The sequence below is a fragment of the Anneissia japonica genome, unplaced genomic scaffold (genome assembly GCF_011630105.1).
Source record: "Anneissia japonica isolate Jap-2015-1 unplaced genomic scaffold, ASM1163010v1 scaffold287869_len1821871_cov162, whole genome shotgun sequence".
NCBI lineage: Eukaryota > Metazoa > Echinodermata > Crinoidea > Comatulida > Comatulidae > Anneissia > Anneissia japonica.
Window position 1 is genome coordinate 627,540 of NW_022741034.1, and position 21,320 is coordinate 648,859.

The 21,320-nt window shown below is 31.1% G+C and overlaps 1 protein-coding gene across 8 annotated transcripts in view; it reads left to right on the top strand.

Annotated features, from left to right (window-relative positions):
• The window catches only part of LOC117118476 (myosin heavy chain, striated muscle-like), a 51,163-nt gene that overhangs the window by 23,333 nt on the left and 6,510 nt on the right, over nucleotides 1-21,320 (top strand). For 2 of the 8 annotated variants that reach the window (XM_033263070.1, XM_033263071.1), the window contains exons 7-20: nucleotides 1,662-1,769; nucleotides 4,012-4,075; nucleotides 4,632-4,730; nucleotides 5,373-5,476; nucleotides 5,918-6,056; nucleotides 6,484-6,602; nucleotides 7,228-7,377; nucleotides 8,493-8,663; nucleotides 9,674-9,859; nucleotides 11,116-11,242; nucleotides 13,286-13,348; nucleotides 15,748-15,756; nucleotides 17,284-17,336; nucleotides 21,052-21,257. In XM_033263070.1, coding sequence (XP_033118961.1) covers nucleotides 1,662-1,769; nucleotides 4,012-4,075; nucleotides 4,632-4,730; nucleotides 5,373-5,476; nucleotides 5,918-6,056; nucleotides 6,484-6,602; nucleotides 7,228-7,377; nucleotides 8,493-8,663; nucleotides 9,674-9,859; nucleotides 11,116-11,242; nucleotides 13,286-13,348; nucleotides 15,748-15,756; nucleotides 17,284-17,336; nucleotides 21,052-21,257 — 1,598 coding nt within the window. Of the gene's footprint in view, nucleotides 1-1,661; nucleotides 1,770-1,854; nucleotides 1,945-4,011; nucleotides 4,076-4,631; nucleotides 4,731-5,372; nucleotides 5,477-5,917; nucleotides 6,057-6,483; nucleotides 6,603-7,227; nucleotides 7,378-8,492; nucleotides 8,664-9,673; nucleotides 9,860-11,115; nucleotides 11,243-13,285; nucleotides 13,349-15,747; nucleotides 15,757-17,283; nucleotides 17,337-17,460; nucleotides 17,514-21,051; nucleotides 21,258-21,320 lie in introns of all 8 variants that reach the window. The other 6 variants (XM_033263072.1, XM_033263073.1, XM_033263074.1 and 3 more) reach the window with 6 other exon arrangements.

The window sequence follows — 21,320 nt, forward strand, 5'->3', positions numbered from 1 at the left end:
TACAATGCTCAATGCATATATTATAATATGCAGGGCAGTAATATTGAAAGTATAGCCTAGAGAAAGTGGAGATTTTGAATTTCACTCTACAGGCTGTTTCATTCTTGTGTAATCATTAGGGGTGAATGGATACAAGAATTTTAGGTGTATAGGTATGGGAGGCAGGTGTATATAAACAATGCAGGCACAACAAGTTTATCCTTCAAAACAATTAGACCAATCAAACATTGTAATTGCATATACACCTGCCTACCAATATACATCTACTGTACAATTCCTGTATTCTTTTACTCTTGACTGTAGAGTGGAATTTTGAATGTTTGTATACTTTCAATACATGTGCTTGTTACTTAGAGCTGCTCGCTCACGAACGTTGTTGCACTTGCATGAATTATAATTTACTGGGCTCCGTATGAATAGACTTTAAAAATGATGATACACATTGACAGCTATATGGCAAGCTTATTTTCGTTGCGTTGAAGAATTGATTATTTAATTCTAAGCCAACGAAAAACACAACGGGTCGTGAGCGAACCAGCATGTAGGGGTAGGTAATCGATAAGTGAATGAAACACTTAGGCAAGATGCAAACGTAGGTAACTTGCATTTTACAGAGTCGTTGTACATTCTCATGTCCGGACTTTGGTCTGAATATGAGACTAGCAACTCTCGGCAGAAGGAGCAAGAATCGACAGGGCCACTCCGTGTAGATTCTTGCCACGATACAAACAGTCTTTCGCATGTGTACTGTTATTAATGGTTACGATCCTACAGAGTGTTGGTACTTAGTGAACGAAATTTTATCAGCAAGCATGGCTGTGCCTCAAATGAATGATTCGTGCATGTAATTATAAAACCAAACAATAAAAAAAGATCCAGAACAAAAAGTATAAGGAGAACATTGATTCCTAAAAATGGTATAATGTGGAACATGAAAAATCTGAGAAAATATCATGAATTAAGCAAATCATTTTGAGAATATGAAACCATTTTATATTGTCCCATTTATTTTGATGTAATAATGTGGTTCAATTGTGTAGCATAATCTAAGCACAAAAGAAAAGTAAACATATAAATTAGGGCTTGATCTAGCCAAAAAAATTTAAAAATAAAAAAACAACAAAACAACCCCTTAGCTGTGCATTTGGCTGAGAAGTAATATTTCTGCTTCTTTCGCTGAAGACCCCCGGTTATAACCCAGCCATTCAATTGTTAAGTTCTTTTATTAGAGTTGGATCGCCCTGATGGGATAGGGGACAGTGTATTTGTTAATACATGTTGGTATTGCCGCTGCTCTGCAGTAGCCACTGGTCCCCAGTGGCCCAGCCAAAATTTCTAATTTCAAGTATGTGGAATTTTACAAAAAGAGAAATTTAAGCTATTTCAATTTAATTAATATTGGTTAATGCTCCTTCATCCTCAAGTCGGCATCCATGTTAAAAATTGGTAGATTCAAGGAGTGTGTGTACTTTACTGTGTAATTTTCCCCTGGATGCTTCACTGAAAACAGATTTATAACTTATATTAGCATTAGGATATTTAGGAATGTGTACTTGTTATTAATTTTTATGTATCTGTTGTAGTTGTATTTTATGATGTGGTTGTATTCTATTATGCATGTTGTGTTGTTAACACGTTTCGTCTGGTTTGTTTGAACACAGTCACTGTATAAAGGCAAAAATATAGAGGACCAGGTGATACAAGCTAACCCTGTTATGGAAGCATTTGGCAATGCTAAGACTTGCCGTAATGACAATTCCTCACGTTTTGTAAGTAATTCTAATCCAATTACTACTTATTTCTTTCTGTTGCTATAATTTCAACTGTGCAATTTTACAAACGAAAACAATCTAGGGTCTAGAGGAGCAAGTCATCCAAACCAATCCTCCACTAGAAGCTTTCGGTAACGCCAAGACCATCCGTAATGACAACTCATCCCGATTTGTAAGTAGAATGCGTATTTACTACGCACGCCGGATGTGAAGTCTTCATTGTCGTTGTTGTGAAACTCATCTTGTGGATTGTCCTTGGCCCCCATGACCGATTTTTCTTACCCCCTCTGCGGTGTTACCACTTTGTCTCGTCGTCTTATAACATTTTCACGTTTTTTTTAACTGTATATGAAAAATTCTTTTTAACACATTGACTGTAATATGCAATTCTTTCCTGTATACCAATCCAACTACAACATATCTTGTACGTTTTATGCAAATTTTATAAAAGAATTTACCAAAAAAACATAAAGTTTTAAAAGATTTATATCTCCTTGCGCCCACTGTGACTTGAGTGTTTAATGGGTGACGTTGAGGGCAGTATATTTAATTACTAATACAAAATACTTATGTCTTCAATGAAAATGCATGTTGTGGGGCACACAGGAAAGTACTGTTAAACCGTGTTCCCACAATCAAGTTTTATGTGACATACCTGTGATTATCCATATATGGATTTTATATGACTTCATACTCATATATGGGAGTAATATGACATCATAAAATTTATATATAAGCAAATCACAGATATTTTTTACAGGAATCTTGACAGGACGTGTGGGCTTGTAGTTAACAGTCAATGTGTTATCAAGTGTAATTTTGAAAGGTTTTTCATTTATAATACGTATCTATAATTTACATTAATGTTTAATTTTTGGTACATTATATGTGATAATAGATTGATGTTATATAATTTTCTAAACGATAAAAAAAATGTTTTCATAAAGTGATTTATTTATAGTGCTGTGAATTACAATTACCTTCTACCATATTGTAGTTTCTGTTAAAATGTTGAGTCTTCTATGAAAGTGTATTGTTGTCTGCTTGTTTGCATGCTTACCAAAATATCAAAAAAGCTCTATATATTACTTAACATTTTTTATTTTCATCTGTTTTATTATTATTTTATTTATTTATTTATACATTCATTTATCTATTCATTCATGCACTCACTGGTACATACAATTATTTGTCGTCCATTCACTAATTCCTTATCTATGCATTTATATATTTATTTATTTATTTATGCATTCAGTTATCCATTAATTGATACACACACTGATACATACAATTATTTATGTATTCACTAATTCATTATTATGTATTTATATTTATACAATCATTTATCCATTCATTCACACACACACACACACACACACACCGGTACATACAATTATTTATCCATTTACTAATTCCTTATCTATGCATTTATCTATTTATACATTCATTTTTCCATTCATTCATACACACAGACCCTGGTACATACAATTTTTTATCCATTCACTTATTTCCTATATATGCATTTATTTATTTATTTATACATTCATTTATCCATCCATTCATGCATTCATTCATTTTGCTATTAATTACTTTATTCATTTAAATAATCAGTCAACCAACCATTATTTTTTTCCCATTTATTTTTACGTTAATTGTTTAACAATCATTCTATTATTCATTTGTTATTTTTGGTTACATAATTACACATTGCTAAACCTACAAAATAATTTATTTCCAAGTGTTCTGAAAAAAGTTTGTAATTAATATTTGTAATATTGTATTTGCTGTACTAATGTTAAAATGACAGGCATGTTGTTTGAAAAGTGTAAAAAGATATATATCTATGAATTATAAATTGGCATTCAAATGTAGTTACTGTATAGCAAGCAAAATTAGCAGAAATGAGCAAATGAAATGAGTAAAAACATCCCTGTTAGCTGAAGCAGGAAAAATGCAAATGCTGATAAATTGAATGCACTGCACTCATGTTAATGTGATTCATTGTGTGGCAACAATGATCCAATCAAATATAAATATTAGAAACCATTTATTTTATACTTGCTTATTTGTAAGCATGAAACAAGAGCATGCATAAATTAGATGTACCGCAAGCTATGAAAATTTGCAATAATTAGCGCTTTAAAATTTCATTTTTTAATATCAACATACAGAAGTATGTTATTTGTAAGTATGTTTGCAAATTATACTCACTTCTATATTCTGTTTTTCAAACTCACAGGGTAAATTCATCCGTATCCACTTTGGTGGTAATGGCAAATTAGCTGGTGCTGATATTGAAACCTGTAAGTCAGTCAGTCAGTCAATCAATCAATCAATCAATCAATCAATCAATCAATCAATCAATCAATCAATCAATCAATCAATCAATCAATCAATTAATCAATCAATCATTCAGTCAACCAATCAATCAGTTAATCATTCAATTAATCAGTTAATCAATCAATCAGTTAACCAATCAATCAATTAATCAATTAATCATTCAGTCAACCAATCAATCAGTTAATCATTCAATTAATCAGTTAATCAATCAGTCAGTTAACCAATCAATCAATTAATCAATTAGACAATCAATCAGTTAATTAATCATTCAATCAATACACACATTGAACGACACCAGACTAGTAATTATTACATAAAATTTAGATCTATCTCATTTTCATGCTACAGCACTTATGTCCAGTGCAAGATCATCTTTAATATCTGTACTCATTAGCCCCATATATTAAACAGTTTATATAGGCACACACAACAATTAAGCAAAGTATTCTTTGTCTTTTCCTTATATTTGCAAAATTTTTATGATTATCATGTATTAAAGAATGTAATTTTGACTTGTAGATCTGCTTGAAAAGTCCCGTGTTGTCACTCAGCTTGCAGGAGAAAGAGCGTACCATATCTTCTACCAAATCTTGTCTGGCGGAATTGATGGACTTCTGGGTAATTATTTTTTCCAATCCAAACTATAATCAGACTGGGCTTAGGCAGTGGCATATCTAAGGGGTGCACACCTTCCGGAAAAGCTTGTACCCCCTCCCCCACAATTGCACCCCCACTGGAAATGTTGAAAGCAAGAAAAGCTATGTTCAAGTAGTTAAAAATCCTGTAGCCAGCTTTCCCCCACTTAACAGTTAATGTTTTATCAAGTTTATATGTGAAAGGTCTTTCATTTATATTAAATATCTATATTATTTTAATGTGTAATTTTTGGTACATTATATGTAATAATAGATTGAAAATGTAATGTTGTTTGCATGTTTGCGATCTGTGATAGCTATATCTCATGGTATTGCACTTCTGTGCGATGCTAAAGCATCATAATTTCTGTCTAGCGTCATGTCGGTTTATATAGGCAAAATCTTTTCGATGATCAATAATTATTTTCATTGAACCTCCAAGCCCCCACTTAATGATCTAGCCCCACTTCACCATCGTGTTCTTCTTCCCCCCCCCCCTCCTTCATTTTACAAGCTCCATTGGGCTTAGGTCCTCCATGCAGTAAAGAAACTCAAATAAACAAATGGGTAGTGTTTACTTATGGCTGCCTACAATTGATTGTTTCAATGTATATTTTCTTTGCAGAGAAACTTGCTCTCACTGGAAGACCTGAAGACTACAACTTCACTTCTCAAGGTGTCACAACTATTGACAACGTTGATGATAGACAGGAGATGGTCGATACTGATGTGAGTCCTTTTTATACTGCAATATTGTTGGGTCATTAGTACCCTGTTTTGTCAACATAAATTTTTTTTATCATCATCTTTTTTTTTATTCCTTTTTCCGTTCGATTTCAATTTATCCAGCACTGTAATGCCAGAAATGCATTATTAAAGTGTGATATTAAATGCATATGAAATATATTAATATAACCAGCAGAAAATTGTACCTTGTGATGAAGACTTGTCAACTCTACCTCAAGCTTGCTAAATATTCTAAGCCTCTGGCTGTCTCAGAAGCCTGCCATTAGTGTTTAGTTGGAAGATTGCAGACAGGACACAAGCCAATTAGACCCTGTGGCAATCTTTCTTGAAGCAAGTTTTTTCTTTTCTTCATCTTCACTATTTTCATCACTACTGCTATGTCTATAATCTAAAGTTATTGTCCATTTTTATTATCTGTAACAGAAAGCCTTGGATGTATTGGGCTTCCCAACTGACGATAAGATGAGCATGTGGAAGTTGTGTGCTGCCATCCTTCACTTCGGTAACTCCAAATGGAAGCAAAGACCAAGGGAAGAGCAGGCTGAAGCTGATGGAACTGAACGTAAGTATCCAACGGAAGCGGACAGTTTTAACTGATAAAGCATAACACCATTTATCAAAAAGCTAAAAAAGAAAATGGTGAATTTCAAAATCTTGGAAATCTGTTCTCAGCTTTTATTCTGCAAAGTATTTTATATATTATTTGTTTTAATGTACCTTTCCACTAAAGCCAGGCCAATTTATATTTTTGCTAATAATATATATTTTTGTATTTAATATTTTTGTATTTAATATATTTTTGCAGACCCATTTCTGGTTTGCTCAGTTTTTGATTCCTTAAAGGTTCATTTAAGTCATATTTAAAATAAAAGTTAAAAGAGGTGTAAGTGCAGGTGATGGAATATTTTTTTTTTTAACATAAAAATATATATTTATTACAATTATTTGTCATTGTAAAATTACAATGTTTTGGTCTTGATTATTTGTAGCTATTGATGCTGTCGCCTACCTGCTTGGTCTGAACCCACAGGACTTGATGAAGAACTTGTTGAAACCTAGAATCAAGGTCGGCACAGAGTATGTCCAACAAGGCCGAACCAAGGAACAGGTACGTGGATAACTGAAAGACTTCCCAAAAATAATAAATAATAAAATAAAATGGACAAGTTTATTATTTTTTGAAAGACTTCAAAAAAATAATAAACTTGTCCATTCAGTTGCACCAGATGTATTCATACAGTTTACCACCTTGCGGTGTGGCACAGTGGTTGCGGTTCTATTTCTCAACCTTGAAGTCGGAGGTTCAATCACTTGCTGTGTATCTTGCTTGCGTCCTTAGGCAAGGTACTTTACCTACTGTTGTCTCTCTCCAACCAGGAGTACCAGTGGGTACTTGGTAGGTTCAAACACAAAAATGCACTGGTTGTGGGGTTCTTCCAAAGGGGCCTGAGTGTGTGTTCCATTTATGTGCTTGATCCATGGTAATAATGCTCTGAGCTCATAGAGGTCTCTGCAATATGAGTCAACAACTATATCCCCATGTTTTTTCAAACCAACGTAATTTATGTTTCATTCTTCTGAAAGTAAATACTGTATTTATGATATTTACAAATATTCTTCCAAAGAAAGCAGTTTCAATCATTCCTCAAATTTCAATTATGAATGGCACACAAAAATATATGCTTCACATAAAATATGTCATAATATTGATTTTTCTTGAATCCTTCCAATAGGTCGCTTACTCCGTCAACGCCCTTTCCAAAGCCATTTACAACAAGCTTTTTGGGTGGTTGGTTGCCAATGTCAACAAAACTCTTGACACAAAGGCCACCAAAGCTTTCTTCATTGGTGTACTGGACATTGCTGGATTTGAGATCTTTGATGTAAGTATCTAAAGATGCCTATGTTTGAATGAGTAGTGTAGCACTATATAAGATTTATTATAATTATTATTTTTAATATTTGAGCTGACCTTCTTGGGAATGGAGCTGTGAAAAAATTTCTAGTTAAGAAACTTTCCTTCAAATCCCAGGCTCTTGGATTCTAATCCTGTGATACCAGAATTTTTTCATCACAACTAAAAGGAACTCTAGTCCCTAAGCCTCATAAAGAGACTAGTCTACAGGGGTCCTAAGTCTCTCGGAAATCAGGACGGCCTCACGCAAGCAAGGATCTGCCGGAAATTAACCGATCTCCGCAAATTAATAATTGCATGTTTTCACTGCTTTATTATATATTTTTCTCATCGAAGTCAGTGTCGAATTGTATCACTATGCATAAAATATAATGAAATTCATTAACCAGATTTAGTAGCAAATTGAAGGGAAGGTGAAGCTGGCCCAGGCCCCCTAAATATTTCAAAATTATGAAAAAATTGGGGTAGAAAGAAAAATCATATTCAGCTTTAAGTGTGAGAGGGCCATTTCCGGCCATCTAGAGGTGCCATAATCATAGATATCTTATCCAAACTCCAACCATGGTGGCTGATGTGGTCTAGACCATACATCTACGAAAGTCAATCCCTCTCCCAGATCTCCCAGAAATGGTTTCTTCCAATTTGGAACCCCTGAGTTTATAAAGCACTGCTCCATCCTGTTGGATGAGAATATAAAATTGTTACTTAAAGTCAGACTCCGGAGGAAAAACATTTTTTGATGTTGTAGAACTGATTTTTCTAAAACAGAAAAAAGTTGTTTGACGAAAAAACTGGGGAACGGTGAATGAGATACAGATTTTTTAATATTTAAAAACTGGGGGAAAAGGGGCATAACTGCCCATTTTTACACCTTATTCCCCCAGTTTTTTAATATTCAAAAATCTGTATCTCATTCACATTTCCCCAGTTTTTCGTCAAACAATTTTTTTTTGTCTTAGAAAAATCAGTTCTACAAAATATCAAAAAATTGTTTTCCTCTGGAGTCTGACTTTAACTGCACAATTGTTTTGAACTTAATTACATTAAATTAAAAAATGTTTTTGATAATTTCTCTGCCTTTAGTTCAACACCTTTGAGCAGCTTTGCATCAACTTGACCAATGAGAAACTTCAGCAGTTTTTCAACCATCACATGTTCGTCCTAGAACAAGAAGAGTACAAACGTGAAGGAATTGACTGGGAGTTCATTGATTTTGGTATGGATCTTGAGAACACCATCCAGCTCATTGAGGGTGTAAGTACATCTGTTGGAACAGTATTAGTTTATATTAAATGTTTAAAAAACTTTCGTGAAAATGAAATGATAATGCAGAAAAGACTGGTGGAAAATGTGTCGAAAGTCGCTCACAAAGTTGCCATGTGTGCTGTATAAGTTGACATTTCTTATTTATAATATCAAGCAACATAAAAATCTAAAATATATAGAGAAATATTAATAATAATATTTACAGTATCATTATTATTATTGTTATTGTTGTTATTGTGTTAAAAGGTAAATGTAGGGAATTTGTTTATTGTTGACTTTATTATTGTTAACATAATCATCATTATTATTGCCATCATAAATATTATCATTATTTTTTTTATGCACATCCTTCATTGATTACAGAAAAAAACAATACAAACCAGATTACTGCATTGTACAAATGAAAACAATTATTATCATGATTATTGTTTATCGGTATACAAATAATGAATATTTATGAATGCAACGGAAAGAGTATTTTAATGAGTTGGAAGGTTGACCATTCCATTTCAACGAGGTGGAGCCGAGTTGAATGAAACAGTCAATCTTTCAACGAATAAAAATATTTTTTCCATTGTGCAAATAAACAACATATTCTTTATTTGTTTTATAACACACTAAAAATAGATTCTTGTCATTTGTTATTTTATGAAAAAAAAATCTACCTTTTTCCTAAATGACATTCTTTAAATTTGCTAATTTATAAAAAAGATCTATCTATTTTCTAAATGGAAAATTCCAGCATATTTTCAACCAATCAAAAGATTGTATTACCTAGGCACTGTGCAATAGGGGAAAAAAAACGAATTGAAAGAATGGGGTAAATAACCAAAGTCACATGATACGAAATCCACCAATCAAATAACAGGGATCTAATAATTATTATTGTTGTTATAGTATTTACTATTATTAATGATATTAATATATCAATCATTATATACCTGTCTCTTATACACATCTAGTCATTATTATGATATTAATATATTACTACCATCTAGAAAATGAGTGTGTTTGACATCCTTGAGGAAGAGTGCATGATGCCAAAGGCATCTGACAAGACATTCACGGACAAACTAATCAACAAACACAAGGGCAAACATCCCAACTTTGGAGTTCCAAGCGTCGGTGGTAAGAAGAAGGCTGGATCTGAATATCACTTTGAGATTCACCACTATGCTGGCACGGTTAGTTCCATGTTTTACTCGATTCCATCAGTATATTTTCTAAAATACAGTACAACCCCTATTAAGAGGGACAATTTCGAGTCCAGAAGAAAGTGTCAGCTTAATTATAGGGGTGTCCCCTAAAAGGGGTTGGCCGCAGTGTTAAAGGATATATTTTTCTTTCGAGACCAGAAAAAGTGTCGCCTTAATTATAGGGGTTTCCCCTAAATAGGGGTTGACCGTAGTGGTAAAGGATATATTTCTCTCACTTAACAGTCAGAAAAAGTGTCTCCTTAATAGGGGTGCCCCTTAATAGTGTGTCCCAATAGAGGGGTTCTACTGTATACTGTAGTTTAATCTTTACAATATTAAGATAAGATTACATAAAATCTTTATTTAGTAAACTAGTAATCTTTTTATTTTTATTTTAATACTTTTTTTATTGTATTGTTTTTAATTTAGCTATTACTTATTGGAAATAAATTTATGTATATTCTGTAATAATGTTTTATAATAATAACTTATCTTTCATTCTTATTCTTAAGAACCCCCAACACACCAGCAAATTATTTCCATTTAGTTGGTTCAGTACTAAAAATGACCATTAAGTTTCATTGGAATAGGGATTAATTTCCACATTCTGGGATTTAGTTCTGCATTCTCATTTTTCGCTTAATAATAGGATTAGAAAAACAATTTAAAAACACAAATTTACAAGTAATTTATTATTAAAAATACAAATTAGCCCATTTAAAACCTTGTTTATATTTGAATTAATGAAATTGAAATTGACTGAACCAACGAGCAATGTCACAAGATTTGATTCACCATCATGATAATGTCACATCACTGGATGCAATTGTCACATAAACTCAGTGTGGACAAAGCTTTTGATTTTATAAGAAAGTCATAAAACTGTCTTTTTTTTTTTACATTTGAATTGATAGGATAGGATATTTACTGAACCAAAGAGCAAATGTCACAAGATTTGAATTATCAAATATGATAATGTCACATCACTGGATATAATTGTCACATAAACCTATTGTGGACAAAGCTTAAGATTTTATAAAAGGGTCATAAAACTGTTCGTTTATATTTGAATTGATGTATGGATAGGAAATTTACTGAACCAAAGGTCAATGTTACAAGATTTCAATCATCGTCATGATAATGTCACATCACTGGATATAATTGTCGCTTAAACCTGGTGTGAACAGAGCTTAAGATTTTACAATAAAGTCATAAAACTGTGTGCTTGACTATTACTTAAATAGGTCGGTTACAACACAGACTACTGGTTGGATAAGAACAAGGATCCCCTGAATGAAGCTGTTGTAGATCTGTTCAGGAAGGGCACAGAGCCACTTCTCTCTAAGGTCTTCTCCGACATCCCAACTGGTGGTAAGTCCTTAATTTGTTTTTGTTTTTTTCTAACATATATTTCATTTTTTCAAAGGTATACTGTCTGTGATAAATAGAATTAAGGACTATTTATTGTCTTTTTGATGAAAAAAATATTTCTATTTACGAATTGCTCATTTTAAATGATCATATTTAGTCCAGACTATCAAATTTTATTTGAAAAAAAAAACCATGTAACATGGCTAAATATGGTCATGATGATGTCATCTCATGACTATATATGGGCATACAACAGTTTTTTTTGTCAAGTATTATTTGGTAATGTGGACATGGCTTTACATCATGACGATACATAGGCACATCGTAACTATATTTGGGATTACTACAGGTTTTTTTTTTCAAAGAAAACTTGATTACATGGACAGAGCTTTAAAAAAAAATAATAAAAATAATTAAAAACTGTGGGATGCAACTGGCATCAGTGAGAGTAACAGAACTTGTCTGAACTGAACTGAATAAAAACCTAATAACCTACTACAAAATATTGGAAATATTGAATTTTAAAAATTTTTGTTTTCACCGACAGTATATCTTGAAATTCATTTTTTTTTTATTCCTCTTCGATTTTGTTCCTAATTATTTACATTTTCAACTCTTCTGTTATTCTCTTGTTCTTCATTTCATTATCTTCCATATATTGTGTTTTATCATCTGTAATAATTTATTCATCACTTCTTTAAATTTCTCATTCTTTTAACATGTATACAGTGTCATGATTTGTTCTGTTAACTAAAATTCATCTATTTCTAGAGATTTATAGTAAACTTTGTTTTTCCTTTTTTTTTTACGCAAGTGATCAATATTGATGGTTTTATAAAGTTATTGGATTATCATTACGCTTCCTGTTTGTTGACCCTCTAACTTTATAAACAACTTTCTACCAATTTTTTGTTTTTAATGTATTCATGGAGTATGCCATTATAGATATATGCAAAATGCATTGAGCTATTGAACAACTAGAGTGCTGACAGGGCGATGAAGCAATGCAGAGTTGTGTATGTGCACCGTCCAAGGTGACCGCCATAGGGAAGCGCCACCTTCAAGCTTAGTATACATATTATAACCATGAATAAGCCATCTGACCAGCTCTTATTTCATTAATCATTATTATTAATAATATAAATAAATTGTTAAACTATTGTAGCCAAAAAGAGACCAAGTGGACTATCTTATTTAAAAATAAAGTACCAAGGAATGAAAATTGAAATTGTGTACATTATACCCATACACCGCAACGCTTGAGTTTCAAACAATGGGTAACTAGCTGTACTGAAATTTTTGTGTAAATTGAGGGCGCCATTGAAAATGATGGTGCTTAGGCAAATTTTGATTGGCTAAATCTATGGCAGCCATCTTGGATGGTACACGTACACAGCTCTGCGTATTTCGAACATCGAATACATTGCAGTTTGCGCTCTGGTATTCTTTATTATAACTCTATGGCAAAATGTTATTACATTTTGGTTAACTCCTCCTTGCAATAGCCAAGGTGGCGAAGTACTGTTTTATGGGGACGGTTCCATCAATACAAGCTGAAACTCCAAGTGGGACACCACAGCCCTCAGGTAGTATTGTGCACCAGATGGAATGCACTTGAAGTTGCCCTAGGAAAGTCAAACCCCCTCTGTTATGCATTCATCTTCACACCAAAAGCTTTGAGGGAAGGTACCAGCATATTAGAATGATGTGATTGCTGTAGTCTGCTTCAAAAATTTGTATCAGGTTTCATCAAATTACCTAGAAAATCCCCACCCCTCCAAAAAAGAAAAAAGAAAAAAAAATGATTAATAATAATAAAAACAATGATACATACTTTGTCTTTGGGTAAATTTGGTTAATTTTTTATTGTTGAATTTTTCTATCAATTACAATTTGTAAAAAAAACGATGATGAAGTCTGATGAATAGCAGTTACATCTATTTCACAATCCTCCCTCCGCTATACTCACTATAGTCTTGGAGTACAATACTGGATGTTATTGAATGATTGATTATTCCACTCTTGACCTTTGTGTAAACACAGCCAGAGTTGCCAAGTACAATTTCCAGACCGGCACACAAGCAGTTGCACAATCTGCATCAACAGGTAGTCTGGTTAATATCACATCCTTTGAAACGCTAGTTGCCGATCATATGCATCAAAATGATGAGGCATAGAGAAATTACAAGACATGCTTCCTAGCACAAAATAAGAAATAGAGCATATGCGCTACATTCATTTGAATTTCTTGTTATTAGAATATTCTATTTTCTTGTACATTGCAACTTGCATTAGAAATCAGAATGAAAATCAGAAAAAATCTAGACAGCACCCAGAAAAAATAGATATATAGATTGCAAAGAATTGTAGCATATTTTCACAATATTCTTTTTTCTTTGTCTTTTATACTCTTTCTTCATCATCAGTGGCTAAACTATCTCAGCTAAAATTGCATTCTAGCAATTAAGTAAATATCAGCTCCCGAATCCACACTTTTTTGTCTCTGTATACATGTAAAATGTATTAATAATAGTTCTTTAGTACAAATTTAGAATTTTCATAATTTTTTCATTTAAAAGATAAGGCATATCTAATGCTAGAAATATTGTCAATAACTAATTTTGCCAAATTATAGTTCGAGATGATTAGGGGTTACCCCGGTGTACTAGTCCATGCAGCCCCTGTTAACCTGCACTTACGGACAATTAGGTTCTTTGCAGCATATACCCAGGTTAACGTTTATTTTATTGTCATATTTATTCTATATAATTAGTAATAATATTAATATTGCTATTATTATTATTATTATTATTTTTTTTTTAATGAAAATTCGGTACAAAACCTTGGGAGGCAAGATAGCCACATAGTCGATTGACTATTGGCTAATAATTAATAATTAGCCTCTCCCTTAAATAAGATTAAACTACAGACCAACAACACAAAAAAAGAAAAAAAAAAACAAAAACATGAATAACACATCAAGATGATTAGTTTTCAAGGTGTTCAATAAAATTTTGTTAAAAAGTGGATATAGATTTTGAGTCTATCACTGATTGTGGTATACTGTTCCATAGTAAAATAATGGATGGATAAAATGATGATTTGAAAGACAGCATATGATTCTTTCCAAGATTTACATATAATTTTCAAAGCAAATTTTTGAACATATTTAAGTCTGTAAATAAGAATATCATAACAATTATTATTTATTTATTATTATTATTAATATTAGTTTTTATTGATTAATATATTTAAAAAATACATTTTCTTTACTGAATTCTTGATGCATTCTGTTTTCCTTTGTCTGTCTATGTACAGTGAAATTCCTTCAATTAAAGTTAATCTATTTTATTGGTAGGCCTTCTTGCACACTATAAGGCAAATAAGCAAGTGTACATTCACTATAAGCCAACCAGAATGTATGGCTTCAAGAATGTATATTTTCTTATGTGGTGTTGAATAACCTAGTGGTCAAGATGCTTACCTTCTAACCCCGGGGTTTGGCATTCAACTCCTGTGACAGCAGTGGAGACTCATTCAAAATCCTCTTATAGTTTTTTGGGATTATACGTTTTAATTGGAGGAATTTATACACTATTGTTGTGTCTATCCTGTTTTTAATGCTTTTTAATTATAAACTAGTTTAGCTAACACATTAATATTGCTTGCTTGTTGTGTGATAATGATTAATACCCATGCTAACTTATTTACTACTTTAATTCTTTTAAGAATTATAAATGATCTGAATAAAACATAATAAAATCATATAAACCTATATGTATTACTACATAATTTAGAAAAAAAAAATCAATCTGATTAAAAGATAATAATTGTAAGTCAATCTTGACATAATTTTAATTTATATTTTCCCAATAATAAATCTATATGCATTAATAGTTATTTACTTTAATGTATTTAGTAATTGATAATTAATTATATTAATTATTAATATGAAACATGAATATATTATATATCTAGATATATATACACATATACAAATATAGCTTATCAGTAATTACCCTGAAATTTATAATATGTAATGGAAGCAAATATATATAATATTTCAATTAATATATTTAGCATTAATTAAATTATGTAAATTAAACTGCTTCAAAATGATCAAGAATCAGCATAATTCTCTCATTTCATTAGCAGTCACCTTATATATCTGTTCTAATAGTTCTTATATAACAATCACAATCACTATTAACATTTACGCCTTTTTTATATGTTAAAATGATAGTAAAATTTTATGAATTGAGTTTATATGTAAACAAATTTCAAAATGTACCATTTTCATTTCTGATATGTAAATAAATTTTTGCATATTGGATAAAATAATGATAGTTTAATTGATAATTATTTGCATTAATATAATTGATAATTGCAATAATTGATAAATAAATGATAAGATATTGCTATAATAAACAATTGATTGCATGAAATGTGGTTGTTGTTGCTGCTACTGTGATTACTAACGTTTACTGATTTTTTTGTCCCAACAGGAGGCAGAAGTAAGTAATAAAACTACCCTGTTGTCAAATTTTAATATATTATTATGTTCAGACTATCACAATTTATTTGACAAAAAATGTGACATGCCTAAATATGGTGATAATGACATCACATCATGACCATATATAGGCACATCATGACCATATACCATAAAACCTCAAATTTAAGCCGTGGGCTTCTTTTCTTTTGCGAACTTTGGATGGGCTTCTTTTCGGGGCTACTTTTACAAAGTAAAGAGAAGGCTTCCTTTCCAAATGCTGTAAAGTTTGGGGATTTTACTATAAAATGAAACAATAAATAGAGCCACTTACCATTAATCTGTGTCATGGAGTGTAGGCCCAAAACCTGGGACCTAAATTTTCCTTTGAAATTCGTGTACAGTGAATGTATTGCACTCTCTTGAAAGTAAGTCCATGGTATTATTAAAAGAAGCCTGTGGGCTGCTTTTCAAGATTGCCTACTTTTTGGGGCTACTTTTGCAAACCAAAGAGAGGGCTTCAGTTTGAGATAGGCTTCTCAAGATCAGGCCCACTGGGCTTATATTTGAGGTTTTACAGTATAGACACATCATGACTATTTATAACAGTTTTTTGTCAAAGAAGATTGGATAGTGTGGATAAAGCTACAAAAAAGATAAATACAAAAAAAAAATAATACAACACAAGTAATAACAGATTTGAAAATATAAAGTATAAATATCAGTTTGAGGAAAACAAACTACCTTAATGTTTTTAACTTCAGAATCCCTTTGTACCTAATTGTTAGTGGATTATAAAATAAATTATTACTATATTAAATATGTTATATCATTTTGCAACACATAAGCAAAATTTTCTGACAACTTTAATGATTTATATTTTTATACTTTGATGATGTTAAATGTTATCCACAATTTTTTTTCACTAGATTGAACAAATTGTTTTCTGAATTCCAGTGTCATGAATTAAATTACTTAATGGTTAAATTGAGCAAATCAAACTTGTATGTAAAAATTATATTAGTATTTAAATATTTTCCATCTTTTTAGTAAATTCCTGCTGATAAATATTTTGAAGTAATGATAATGTTTGTGCTTTGTGTTCTCACCATTTGCTACTTTTAATATTTTGCTCATTTGAAGTTTGATGTGGCAATATTTTATTATATATTTTTTATTACACTATTTAATTCTTTTTATTATCATATTTTTGTCAATTTGTTAGAAATACAATTAGGTTTGAAATAATGTATTATACTGTTTTCCTCCTATATGAAAGAAAAATGGTTATATTTATTTAAAGTTTTTTTTTTTAATGCAAGTCTTACAGAAGGAAGTAGAATTGTTTTTCTTTCAATTCCTAGAAAAAAATTCCAAGACTGTTACGATACATTCTTTTCAACATGACATATTTCTCAAATGTTTTTCTTTTACGTCCGAGTTTGCTGAGTTGGTAAGTTCTCAGCTATTGATGGATATCTATGGGTTCTGTGCCGGTGAAGCACATAGAGAGAGAAATATGTTAACATCTCTTGAATCTCGCACATAGGTTCTTCTCGCAAGAAAGGCGGCTCATTCCAGACGGTGTCCGCCATGCACAGGGTACGGTGACTTTTGCATTCCGTAGTTAAGCTTGTCAGTTGTCTTGGCAACTATGCATCCTACTCTGAATACTATATTGCATGTGTTGACACTATTTTTTCTTCCCCGTCATGTCTATTTATAGGTGGTGGAGGAAAGCGTGAGAAAGCAATCAAGACCATTAGCGCGGGTCACAGGGTTGGCATGAATTTTATTGCCGCGTGATGAGTGCTCTTTCTCGACTCACAGACAGCACTCAAATTCCACCAATCATTAGAATTTGTTTATCTTGAAACGGTTTTTCCTTTGATAATTGTGTTCCCATTTTGGACATTTCAAAAATTCATTTTCCAAAATAAATTAATAACAATTGAAGTTGACAAAATCATGATTGTACTGTGGAATTATGGGTATTGTCTGTGAGTCTTTGTAATCGTCATCACAATATATTCCACATTCCCACAATGCATGCTGGATGGGAGGAATTCAGACTATTTCTTTTTCATGAATGCACAACATAATATACTAGTTAAAAAATTTAAGCATATATTACTTTAATTATTCATAGTTTATATTCTTAATTTTTGAGTATCAAATTTAGACACAAATTTGTTTAACTTGAAATCATATACTTTAACGTTAAGGCAAGTTTATCTAATGAATATTGATAAATAATCATGCATATTCAGTAGTTTTATACATTTTATATTCAAATTATCCTCTATTAGAATCGTTTTCAATTTATGTTGATTAATTAGGAAGATCATTAATTTGATTTGAGAAGCAAAACATATTTTATATGGGATTAAATTATTAAAATGGATACTATACTAATAAGCAATCAAAACATTTCATTGGCATTTTAAAAATATTGATTCTAAAATTTGTTTAAAAATTTGAAATGTTAAATCAATATTGAAAAAAAAAGGCATTTCTATTGACACAATCATAATAATATGAATAATAATATATCATTATTAATCTTACTACGTGCATTCATGCTCAGGAAATAGATCTATTTTGCTGTATTTAACTATTGTTAAGTGTTACAGTTGTAAAGTATTGTTATTAACTTTAATATTTATTCTAAATTTAATTGGGAGGGGGCACCGTATCCTATCAATTTTACTCGCGCGTAAATGAATGAGTGGATGTTTATCATGTGACATTTTTTTCAATCTGCATGAAACGAGAATCTTCCATGCACGTTCTTGTAGAGATTAAAATAAAACTTGGAGAAATTTTTCTTGATTTGCCCGGCAAAAACGCATGTAAAGAATGCAAGCCCTGAAACATAGCTAATAATAATACAGTTCCTTAAACTAAAAAAAATATATATTCTAAATATAGATAGTTTATTGGTGATTGATACGTTGATTTGTTAAAATTTGATTAATGTGGCTGAAAAAAATAATAATGAAAGAAACATAGGTTAGAGTTCCAAAATCTTGCAACAACCTTTTTCCTCAGATTAGTTTAATTGCAAACAATAAAAGCTGATAACTTTTGGAAAATTAAAAATATTTTAAAAGCATGTTGCCAGGATAATTTGCATGGTTCTGGACTAAATAATATAAATTACTATATATTTAAATGTTCATTTTACAGATGATATGTTGTTATATTTACATATCTGTGATTGAGTTATAAAATGTGAATTGTATTATATAAGATATCACAAAGTATTTGTAAGATACCACAAATCCACAAAAAAGCTGTTCTCTATCTTCTTGCATTACCTTAATTTGATTTAAAATTGTTTGAATATATATATATTTATTTATTTTTAAATAGGCTGTTAGTGTTTGAACCATAGAACTTAAGTCATTATTCAGAATTGTATCCTTAAACAAATTTAAAAAGAAGTTCTTTGTGAAATTCTACACATTGAACAATTAAATTTCCAACTCATATCAAAAAAACAAAAAAATTAATTACAAGAAATTGACTTTAAAATGATGTATTATGAAGGGATTAACTTCAGTCTGAAGTTAATTTTCTCATTAAATAGTTTTTTCCATAATATTCTGCTAATAGAAGCCTCTGCTAGCTATCCAATTATTTTGTATATAAAAATGTTATTTTTTGTCTATTTTTTTTTCTGTAATATTAAATACACACCATCTTTGTCTGCATTTTTTATTCACTTGATGTATTTTCTGTAGATTAGTAAATTCAAACCGTTGTCATTGTTTATGTCAAATACTTGTTTTTGAAGTCTGATATCTGTATTTTAGTGAATATTGTGACCATAGCCTTAATTTGTTTTGGTGATTTTAAGTTGTTTTGGAAATGCAAGATGATAGAAGCATGCTGTCACATTTTGCAAGATACTGATCAAAAACGTTTCAAAAGAAAAACAAAGTCGTGGCCTTTTATAAGCAAATTTATTATTTTTAAGTTGCAGACTATAACTTAATTACTTTAAAAAAAAAAAAAAAAAAGCATCGTTAAGTTTTTGGAAGGCACCTACAAGCTGCCATACATACTTGATGTTCCAAAAACCAAGAGTTGTGTATCGATACTTTTCAAGGTGGCTTTTTTATTATTCAGTACCCCTAGCACCATTTTTACTAGTGCTCTTAATTACATATGAAAGTTCCAAATGCAGCTAGTGTACACTAAAGTTTCTCTTTGTGATGAATATAAATTTTATTGCGTATAACGGCCTGTTTACACTATGACGATAGCAGTCAACGATAAAAAGCTTAAAAGCAATTGCTCATATTATAGAAAATAAGAAGAAATAAGTTTTCACACTAGCACGATTATTGGGTATACGATAAAAAAATAATTTCACCAATCAAATCAAATGATTTCATAATATTATGATTTTATTATCTATATGGACAGTTGCTTTAATAATACCTTTTTATCGTTGATCATTATCATCATAATGTCTTTATATACTACACTACAAATCTGTTTCTACTTGGCCACTTTCTGCATAGTTATCTAGCTTTATTAATCCACTACAGGAGGAAGGCCTCTTTATCGAATTTGCTGTTCTCCTGTTGTCTGCTCTGCTTTCTTCCATGTAATTTAATAAAAACTCCCTAATTTCATCCATCTTCTTTTCTGTCTGCCTCTTCTCCAGACCTGATTCTCTTGGCACCAAATCCACATTAATTTATTTGTCCGATATCTTTCATCTTTTCTTCTTGCTAGGTGGCCTGCCCATCTCCATTTTTTATTTCTTTTATTACTCTATTATTCTTACTCTGCATATGTTAGATTAATAATTTTTGTTAGTATTTATTACATAAACTAATAAATAATATTGTATTTTTCTGGTTGTATTCTGAATGTATATAAATTCTGAGCTGTTTCTCTTTCTACGGCGGCCATCTTGTTTAGTACCGATACATAACACCACATTGCCTTGTCGCATAGTTAGCCTACTAGTGTAAACGTCTATGAGGAATACAAAATTAAATTAATGAGTTTATCGAGGCATTTAAGTAATACATATCTGTATCTTGTTAATGTGGATTTAATTCACTATTTTCTATTACTGACATTGCTGTGAGTTTTTTACCTTATTAAATAATTTTTTTTAACGATTATAAATATAAAAGTAAATAGTATTCGGTCACAAAATATGTCTTTTCAAATTATCAACAATTGCTGTTAGTGCTGTGTAGATTAAAAGAAAAGAAAAAAATAGTTTTTAAAATGAATGTTTTGGAGGCCTGTTTGATTCTTCACTCTAACTCTGCTATTAATGTTGTTATAGGAACAATTGAACCGTCTGTTGAGTACACTGTTCAAGACTGCTCCTCACTTTGTCCGTTGCATCATTCCCAACGAGTTTAAGAAGCCAGGCCTTATGGACGCCCATCTTGTACTTCATCAGCTCGCCTGTAACGGTGTGCTTGAAGGCATCCGTATTTGTCGAAAGGGATTCCCCAACAGAATGCCCTTCCCTGACTTTAAACAAAGGTAGAAAAGCAGTTTACTTTGTGTGTGTGTGTGTATTTATACATGTATATATATAAATATATA